The sequence below is a fragment of the Echiichthys vipera genome, assembly GCF_963691815.1.
Source record: "Echiichthys vipera genome assembly, chromosome: 21".
NCBI lineage: Eukaryota > Metazoa > Chordata > Actinopteri > Perciformes > Trachinidae > Echiichthys > Echiichthys vipera.
The window spans coordinates 25,763,599-25,773,598 of NC_139846.1; the positions used below are offsets into that span (position 1 = coordinate 25,763,599).

General features: G+C 48.1%; 1 protein-coding gene across 1 annotated transcript in view; it reads right to left on the minus strand.

The window, feature by feature from the left end:
- The window catches only part of dipk1c (divergent protein kinase domain 1C), a gene marked incomplete at its 3' end in the record, with an annotated part of 30,739 nt that overhangs the window by 7,678 nt on the left and 13,061 nt on the right, over positions 1-10,000 (minus strand). Inside the window, exons 3-7 of the mRNA XM_083935701.1 lie at positions 3,165-3,368; positions 3,034-3,087; positions 2,756-2,949; positions 2,147-2,432; positions 1,485-1,649 (exon numbers count right to left, since the gene is read on the minus strand). Of these exons, the coding sequence (XP_083791827.1) occupies positions 1,485-1,649; positions 2,147-2,432; positions 2,756-2,949; positions 3,034-3,087; positions 3,165-3,368 (903 nt within the window). The remainder of the gene's footprint in view (positions 1-1,484; positions 1,650-2,146; positions 2,433-2,755; positions 2,950-3,033; positions 3,088-3,164; positions 3,369-10,000) is intronic.

Genomic DNA, 10,000 nt, shown 5'->3' on the forward strand with positions numbered 1-10,000 from the left:
AATTATTGTTATTTTAGCAGCAAAAGGATTTATTCAGACATGTAAACAAATATATTTATATTCATTTATATTTAAATATATTTTTACATAATGTTGTTTTTAACTGTGGAACTTAAAAATGCAAATGAATAATTTAAAATGTAAAAAATCTCATGAAAACTGAACCAAACAATTTAAAATATGTGAATGAAACAAATATAAAACTAAACGTGTTTTAACGTCTTTAGAATTTAATAAAAGTCACATTTTAATTTATTTTCACAACAAAATATAAGTTTCATTCCTTCTGATATAAAATTAATTTCATATTTAACAATAAAGTAAATAACAATAAATACAGAATGCAAACCTTTAATTTATTTAAATTAACTAAAGAATAAAAAAAAGCCTTTAAATTAATATTTATTTCATAAAAAACATTAATTTATTTATTTACATTTAATTATGAATTAATTTTTCTCATCATGAAAACGAGGATTTGATTCTTTAAACTCATTATTTTTGCCTTTATACACGTTTTATTCATCATCAACTATAAATAATATATTTATAATATAATAATAATATAATAATATATAAATATATATTTAATAAAAGCATGAATTATATTTTCCAGTTTCTTTTAAAACGATAAAAGTCTTAAAAAAAGTGTAAAATTCACTTTTTTCCCTCAGATTTCTTCATATTTTTAATTTTCTGTTTAAAGAACAAAAGTGTTTAAGTTTCTGATATTATTATTGTTGTTGTTATTATAATTATAATTATTATAAAAGTGTTTAAATGTTTGATAATGATCAGATTTAAAACGACGTAATCATCGTCCACTCGCTGCGTTTCTCCTGCACGCCGTTTATTAAAGGCTGTGAACGACGAATTACCCAGAATGCCTTTCATCTTCCTGCAGAATCAACTCTTCAACGGTCACAACGACAGGAAACGGCTTCAATTTACTCAACTTCTGCCAAAACTTTCAAAATAAAAGACAGAAAATATCAAAAATTTCATTTCAGGTGAAAAAAATCTGAATTAATTAATTAAAAATCTGATTTTTCAGCTTTTCTTTTCTCCTGTTTTTCAGTTTATTCTCAAAACAAACGTCAAATTTAATGATTTTTAATTCTTAAATTTACTTTTTTACTCATTTAACCAAGATTTCACTTTTTTATCTCATCCATTAAAGTCAAAAATGCAAAACCAGCAGAAAAAGCTGCAGAATGACAGAAGCAGACGCTGCAGACGCTGCAGACGCTGCAGACGCAGCAGACGCTGCAGACGCTGCAGACGGTGCAGACGCTGCCGACGCTGCAGACCTGCAGACGCTGCAGACGGTGCAGACGGTGCAGACGCAGCAGACGCTGCAGACGCTGCAGACGCTGCAGACGCTGCAGACGCTGCAGACGCTGCAGACGCTGCAGACGCTGCAGACGCTGCAGACGCTGCGGACGGTGCAGACCGTGCGGTGAAAGCAGACGGCGGCGCCTCACCTGCAGGTTGCTGTTGCGGCGGCGAGCGCTGCACCTGCGTTTGCTCACGTTGCATCTGGACGAGCAGTCGAAGAAGCTGCAGTCGTCGTCGCTGCTGCAGTTCTGCTCCAGGATGTCTTTCATCTTCGGCTCGAAGAACGCCATGTCCACGTCGATCGCCACCACCTGCACCCGCCACACAGGGGACCGTTAAGTGGAGACGCCACGCACACAGGTGACCGCTAAGTTTACAGGCCACACACAGGAGACCATTAAGTTTACAGGCCACACACAGGAGACGGTTAAGTTCAGACGCCACACACAGGAGACGGTTAAGTTTAAGCCACACACAGGAGACCGTTAAGTGGAGACGCCACACACATAGGAGACCGTTAAGTTCAGACCACACACAGGAGACGGTTAAGTTTACAGGCCACACAGGAGACCGTTAAGTGTAGACACCACACACAGGAGACCGTTAAGTGTAGATGCCACACACAGGAGACGGTTAAGTGTAGACGCCACACAGGTGACTGTTAAGTTCAGACGCCACACAGGAGACCGTTAAGTTTACAGGCCACACACAGAAGACGGTTTAAGTTTAGACCACACGCAGGAGACGGTTAAGTGTAGACGCCACACACAGGTGACCGTTAAGTGTAGACGAGTAAAGGAGAACTCACGGTCAGGTCCTTCCTGATGGCGAAGTTCTCCGGTTTGATGTCACACAGGTGCAGCTTGTGGGTGAAGTCGTGGTCGAAGTGGCGCACCATGTCCAGGAAGCTCAGCGCGATGCGGTGCACCATGTCCCGGGCGCTCCACCGCCCCCGCGCCCCGGAGAGCGCCACCTCCTCCAGGGAGAAGATGTTCTGGTCCCAGGCGTGTCCCGCGGACAAGTACTCCACAGCGTAGAAGTGACCGCAGGAGCCCAGCACCTGGGCCACGTGGGTGCTGAGGTCCTGCAGGACTCTGTCAGCACACACACACACACACACACACACACACACACACACACACACACACACACACATGAAGATAGATGCAAAACCAGCACAAAAAGATGCAAAATGACTAAAAATAGATGCAGTGTGTGTGTGTGTGTGTGTCTGTCTGTCTGTCTGTCTGTGTGTCTGTGTGTGTGTGTGTGTGTCTGTGTGTGTGTGTGTGTGTGTGTGTGTGTGTGTGTGTGTGTGTGTGTGTGTGTGTGTGTGTGTGTGTGTGTGTGTGTGTGTGTGTGTGTGTGTGTCTGTGTGTGTGTGTCTGTGTGTGTGTGTGTGTGTGTGTGTGTGTACCGGAGGAACGTGTACTCCTCCTGCTGCAGCAGAGCCCAGAGTGAGGCCAGCTCTGCTCTGGAGTAACTCTTGTCTCGGCTCTTCAGCTTCTTCCCCCAGAGCCGCGCCAGAGAGCTGTTGCCCCCGGCGCCCGCGCCCCCGTCCTCGCCCCCGTCCTCGTCCTCCGCCGCCGCCAGACCCAGAGAGTTCCGCACCTGACGCCAAGACCAAAGGGAAGCTGCACTCACAGGGGCAAGTCCTCACTCTGTCTCTACACACACTGATCTGAGGTGACTTACTTCCAGAGTGGCGTAGAAGACCACGTCGAGCGGCGACAGTGCGTCCGTCGTGTCCTGCAGGAGAGAAAACCAGCGTCAGTCGTGTGGCGGAGCGCCCTCAGCGTCTCCACGGGCCACTGAGCGCTCATCACCTGGTAGTCCAGGATCCCCAGCGGCTCGTACGAGGAGAAGTTCTCCAGCTTGGACTTGAGGATGACGGGGTTCCCTCTCCAGCGCGCCTCGATCACCTTCTTCCCGTTCTCGTAGTAGAGGCAGCGTTTGTACTCGACGAGGCCGAGCACGCACAGGTCCTCGCACATGTCCCCCGTCACCGCGCCCTCGCCGAACTCCAGGCACTGCAGGGAGACAGAGATACGGTTAAACCCCAACACTGTGAAATATGTGTCTCCCTGTGTGAGTGGGAACGTCTCCGGTCTCCACGGCGACCCCCCCCCCCCCGCCCCCCCGAACCCTCGCCGTGATGAAAAACACGTGGACCCGCTGCAGATGAAGGTGTGAGGGACGAGGTCGGGGGGGAGATTACCCGGCTAATCCGCGCTCTGCACACATTCCAACGCCAACGTCCGTCAGTGAGGAGCTCAGAGGTTCCACACACACACACACACACACACACACACACACACACACCTGCTGGACCAGCTCCAAGCGTTACCGCGGCTTTAACCCTTTAAACACATGTACACTCACACACACACACACACACACATATATAAGCAAACGCAAACTCTATAAAACGCCAGACTCCGTCACACGGTCGGCAAAAACAGATTCTCCCTGGATGGCGGCGCTCTCTCTCTTCAGTTGCTCTCTAGTTTGTTCGTCTCTCTGTCTCTTTCTCTGTGATTCTTCGTCCTAAACGCTGCGATTTCGACCCGGCTGACTTTGCTACGAGCTCATTGGCTATTGGAACAGACGAGCGGGATCTGAAATGACACCGTCGGCTGGTTCGAGTCCGCGTGGGACTCAAACGGTGAATCTGGTCTGAACGAGATGTTGCTTTTAAATCCCGTAAATGTCACGTTTCAGGAGATAACGCAGTTCCTCTCGTTCCCAGAGTGAGTTAAAACAATGGGGGTTGATCATGTGACCCACTGATGCGGGGTTTCACATCTGTGTCTGTGGAGACGTTCCCTCCCACTGTGCCTCCGTACCGTGCGCAAGTTAGCTCTTCGGCTAAAGTCTAGTTTGTTTGACCAGTGTGAGAAGAAGAAGTTCAATTTTTTCATTCTGTTATTATTATACAGGTTACACACACACACACACACACACACACACACACACACACACACACACACACACACACACACACACACACACACACACACACACACACAAATAGGACCAGTTGGGGGTTTGGTGCCTTGCTCAACAGCACCTCAGCAGTGCCCAGGAGAGGAACTGGCCCCTCTCCATTCATGGTTCACCCAGGGACTCGAACCGGCGACCCTCCGGTTCCCAGCAGAGTCACCTATGGGCTGAACTACTCAATGAGTGCAACAGTGCTGCAAGCAACAGTACAGAGTGCAACAGTACCGCGCCAAGGCCCGGCACGCTTTCCGGCCGCGGCCCGGTTGAGAGCGCCGGACGTTTGCACGTGTACGAGAGCGAGCGTCTGTTCCCCGTGGAGGACGTTTAACAAGACGTGACGAGCGGTTGGCGGTGGTTTTAAGTGTTTGCTGCAGATTTGATCAGATGAAACGTTCTCCGAGGGTCGGTGACGCATAAATACGCATTCGCACCGCGGCCCAGATGAGTGGTGTGAGCAGGGCCGGAGTGGTACTCATTTTCAGCCCTGGAGTTTCATACCTCAGACCGGCCCACTTTAGATCACGACCTATTATATTAAAATAATGTAATTATAACTTTACATGTTAAGCAAACAATAGCGCACTGTTCTCTAAAGCCTTGTAATTCCTACTGTAATTCTTACTATTACTAATGATCAAAAGTATAACGGGCCACTACTATCAGTGGGGCATAGAAAGTGGTTTTATGGGAACTGATGCTTGCTTGTTCACACACTAGCTCACCTGTTTCTTCCTCACCACTGGCTCCTGGCTCTGCCTCTGACTCTAAATCATAAAAATGTTCATAAATCTCGTCACAAATCTCCCCTTTTTCAAGTCAAAAATTCAAGTCAGTTTCATTATTGTAGTGCTGAATCCTCTATCATCATCAATTGCAATCTGGGTCCAATCAGCTCTCGTTTACATCTTCATGCAGTGTTTGTTTACAGCCTGCGTGCAACGTGATTCCCGGCCAAACGTTAGCGATTGGTTATGGCAGATCCAGAGTGGCACTGGGCAGATCCAATAGTTTTAAATTTCAACAGACACCTGCCTGCCAAGTTAGTTAAAGTCTATCAATTGAGTAGGTCCAGACTCTCTGTGCAAATTAAATGAAGTACGAGTCTGGTAGGACCAGGCTAGGTCTACACCATGCTCTTCATTATCTCATCTCACCTCATCTCATCTTCATCCGCTTATCCTGGATCAGGTCTCAGGGGCAGCAGCTTTAGCAGGGGACCCCAAACTTCCCTTTCCCGGGCCACATTAACCAGCTCTAACTGGGGGATCCTGAGGCGTTCCCAGGCCAGTGTGGAGATCTAATCTCTCCACCTGGTCCTGGGTCTTCCCCGAGGCCTCCTCCCAGCTGGACGTGCCTGGAACACCTCCCTAGGGAGGCGCCCAGGGTTCATCCTTACCAGATGATCCTGAACCACCTCAATATTCACTTAATGAGCAATCCTACCTGCACACTCTGGACCTGTGGGCTGATGGCTGGTGCTTGGTGATGCATCTTGTATCTGAAGGGCTACAAATCCCCTAAAGTTTGTGGCCAGTTATGTGGCGTTGCATCATAATATTATTTAAATTATGTAACGTTAGGTTAGACAGGCTATAAGAAATTATTATGCCAATTATTAGTAACATTCAGGGTTGCCGCGGTATGCGGTATTACCAGTGGTTGAGGCCAACACCGAGTTATTTTGTATTATTTTTTTCCAGTAATAAAAAAAAAAATCCGGTCTTGTGTGGAACGCGGAAGACCGGTTCCACACAGCAACGCCGGTAAACAAACCCCGGGAAGCCCAATCCCTACGAGAGCTCCTCGTGCTACGGCCTCCGGAGGCGCACAGAGGTTTTGGCCGTGATATTATATATAAAATTATATTATACTATTATATGATCGTTATAAGACGCTGTCACCGAGTGTGAGAGGAGAGTTGGCTGCGTCTGTCTCCAGAGCTTTTCTCTTTTTAATCCTCGCTTTTTCTGCGCCACCCTTGCTCTTTTTATTTTCCATTTTGGTTTTTTATTTTCCTTGTACATCTGTGGTTGGAGCTAGGCAAACACCACTGAAGTGTGCGGACTAGTGCACGACACGTACGTTACATCAGGCTGCGTCTGCGTCTGTGTCTTGTTGGTGGCCGTGCCCTTAACCTGCGTCCGCGTCCCAGTTTCATTGGCATGATCTAACAGACCGCCAGCTCCCTGATATGACCAGCGACAGCGGTAACAGCATACACGTGATACCCACTCCACTCAGTGCCATGACTGAACACCGGCACAAAATAAATAAAAATAATAATTGAACACCGGCCCTCGCGGCCCAAAAGTCAGACCGGCCCACCGGGAATTGTCCCGGTCCTCCCGATTAGCCACTCCGGGCCTGGGTGTGAGTACAAACGGGCCTGGGGTCGCGGGGGGACAGAGGAGAGGGAGGCGGGACAATCGCCCTGTAGCGCGGGGCGCGTACGGACGCACAGAGGTCGCTCTGCAGCTCCTCACGGACGCTTTGCTGCGTTTTCTTGGAATCTAAACTTCCAACTTCTGAGTCTGGCTTGTAATAAGAGCCGGAGTGTGTGTGTGTGTGTGTGTGTGTGTGTGTGTGTGTGTGTGTGTGTGTGTGTGTGTGTGTGTGTGTGTGTCTGTGAAACTCTATCCTCCACCTGTCTCCTCTCAGTCTTGTTGGATCGTTCTCCTCCCTCAGATAAAAACCTGGAAGTGGTTCTCCTTATCTGTGTGTGTGTGTGTGTGTGTGTGTGTGTGTGTGTGTGTGTGTGTGTGTTGATGGACTCAACAGGAGTGGGAGGGGAGGTGCTGAGAGTCAAAAGGGACGCTGCAATTACCGTCCTCCCATTTGTCCCATAGTTCCTGCTGTCTCTCATCGTGTGTGTGTGTGTGTGTGTGTGTGTGTGTGTGTGTGTGTGTGTGTGTGTGTGTGTGTCTGTGTGTGTGTGTGTGTGTCTGTAAAAGAACCTGCGTGTCGGCTCGTTACGGAGGCTGAACTACGCCACAACGCTCGCGCCGCAACGTTTAATAGTGTTTTTATGGTGTGTATCAAAGTGTGTGTGTGTGTGTGTGTGTGTGTGTGTGTGTGTGTGTGTGTGTGTGTGTGTGTGTTCATCAGCAGGGGAACAGTGACGTGTTGCTGTGGACTCACCAGCTGTGAGATCAGCCCACACTTCCAGTGAACTGACCCCGAGGTCGACTGGTCCACCCACGATCTGTGTGTGTGTGTGTGTGTGTGTGTGTGTGTGTGTGTGTGTGTGTGTGTGTGTGTGTGTGTGTGTGTGTGTGTGTGTCTGTGTGTGTGTCTGTGTGTGTGTCTGTGTGTGTGTGTGTGTGTGTGTGTGTCTCTGTGTGTGTGTGTGTATGTGTGTGTGTGTGTGTGTGTGTGTGTGTGTGTGTGTGTGTGTGTGTGTGTGTGTGTGTGTGTGTGTGTGTGTGTGTGTGTGAATAAAGCCATTGTGGCCGCTCCTCAAACATCCCACAGTTGTAAAATCACAGTATTGTTCTCAGCTCTGATGAAGTTGATCCACCAACGTTACTGCACCTGACCTCTGACCTCTGACCTCTGTCAGCCATGATGGATCACTTTCTGCACTTAACGGTCCCCTTTAGAGACTAAACTTAACCGTCTCCCCCCCCCCCCCCCTCTCTCTCTCTTCCTCCCCCCCCCCCCTCTCAGGAATGTCATTAAGGCGTTCTTTACGTTCCTCGTGTGTAACGCTGAACAACAAAGAGCGCCTTTGACTGCGGACCGAGCCGCTCCGCTTTCCCACCGCGCCAGAGTCAAGATGTTTGAGTCCGACCCCGGTGTGTTAATGTCCACTGAGCCCAGTGTAAAGTCTGTTAATGTCCACTGAGCCCAGTGTAAAGTCTGTTAATGTCCCACTGAGCCCAGTGTAAAGTCTGTTAATGTCCACTGAGCCCAGTGTAAAGTCTGTTAATGTCCACTGAGCCCAGTGTAAAGTCTGTTAATGTCCACTGAGCCCAGTACAAAGTCTGTTAATGTCCCACTGAGCCCAGTGTAAAGTCTGTTAATGTCCCACTGAGCCCAGTGTAAAGTCTGTTAATGTCCCACTGAGCCCAGTGTAAAGTCTGTTAATGTCCCACTGAGCCCAGTGTAAAGCCTGTTAATGTCCCACTGAGCCCAGTGTAAAGTCTGTTAATGTCCACTGAGCCCAGTGTAAAGTCTGTTAATGTCCACTGAGCCCAGTGTAAAGTCTGTTAATGTCCCACTGAGCCCAGTGTAAAGTCTGTTAATGTCCACTGAGCCCAGTGTAAAGCCTGTTAATATCCCACTGAGCCCAGTACAAAGTCTGTTAATGTCCCACTGAGCCCAGTGTAAAGTCTGTTAATGTCCCCTGAGCCCAGTGTAAAGTCTGTTAATGTCCACTGAGCCCAGTGTAAAGTCTGTTAATGTCCCACTGAGCCCAGTGTAAAGTCTGTTAATGTCCACTGAGCCCAGTGTAAAGTCTGTTAATGTCCACTGAGCCCAGTACAAAGCCTGTTAATGTCCCACTGAGCCCAGTGTAAACCCTGTTAATGTCCACTGAGCCCAGTGTAAAGCCTGTTAATGTCCACTGAGCCCAGTGTAAAGTCTGTTAATGTCCCACTGAGCCCAGTGTAAAGTCTGTTAATGTCCCACTGAGCCCAGTGTAAAGTCTGTTAATGTCCCACTGAGCTCAGTGTAAAGTCTGTTAATGTCCACTGAGCCCAGTGTAAAGCCTGTTAATGTCCTTTGAGCCCAGTACAAAGTCTTTTAATGTCCCACTGAGCCCAGTGTAAAGTCTGTTAATGTCCCACTGAGCCCAGTGTAAAGTCTGTTAATGTCCACTGAGCCCAGTACAAAGTCTGTTAATGTCCACTGAGCCCAGTGTAAAGTCTGTTAATGTCCACTGAGCCCAGTACAAAGTCTGTTAATGTCCACTGAGCCCAGTGTAAAGCCTGTTAATGTCCCACTGAGCCCAGTGTAAAGCCTGTTAATGTCCCACTGAGCCCAGTGTAAAGCCTGTTAATGTCCACTGAGCCCAGTGTAAAGCCTGTTAATGTCCTTTGAGCCCAGTGTAAAGCCTGTTAATGTCCACTGAGCCCAGTACAAAGTCTTTTAATGTCCCACTGAGCCCAGTGTAAAGTCTGTTAATGTCCCACTGAGCCCAGTGTAAAGTCTGTTAATGTCCACTGAGCCCAGTACAAAGTCTGTTAATGTCCACTGAGCCCAGTGTAAAGCCTGTTAATGTCCTTTGAGCCCAGTGTAAAGCCTGTTAATGTCCACTGAGCCCAGTACAAAGTCTTTTAATGTCCCACTGAGCCCAGTGTAAAGTCTGTTAATGTCCCACTGAGCCCAGTGTAAAGTCTGTTAATGTCCACTGAGCCCAGTACAAAGTCTGTTAATGTCCACTGAGCCCAGTGTAAAGTCTGTTAATGTCCACTGAGCCCAGTACAAAGTCTGTTAATGTCCACTGAGCCCAGTGTAAAGCCTGTTAATGTCCCACTGAGCCCAGTGTAAAGTCTGTAATGTCCACTGAGCCCAGTACAAAGCCTGTTAATGTCCCACTGAGCCCAGTGTAAAGTCTGTTAATGTCCCACTGAGCCAGTGTAAAGCCTGTTAATGTCCCACTGAGCCCAGTGTAAAGTCTGTTAATGTCCCACTGAGCCCAGTGTAAAGCCTGTTAATG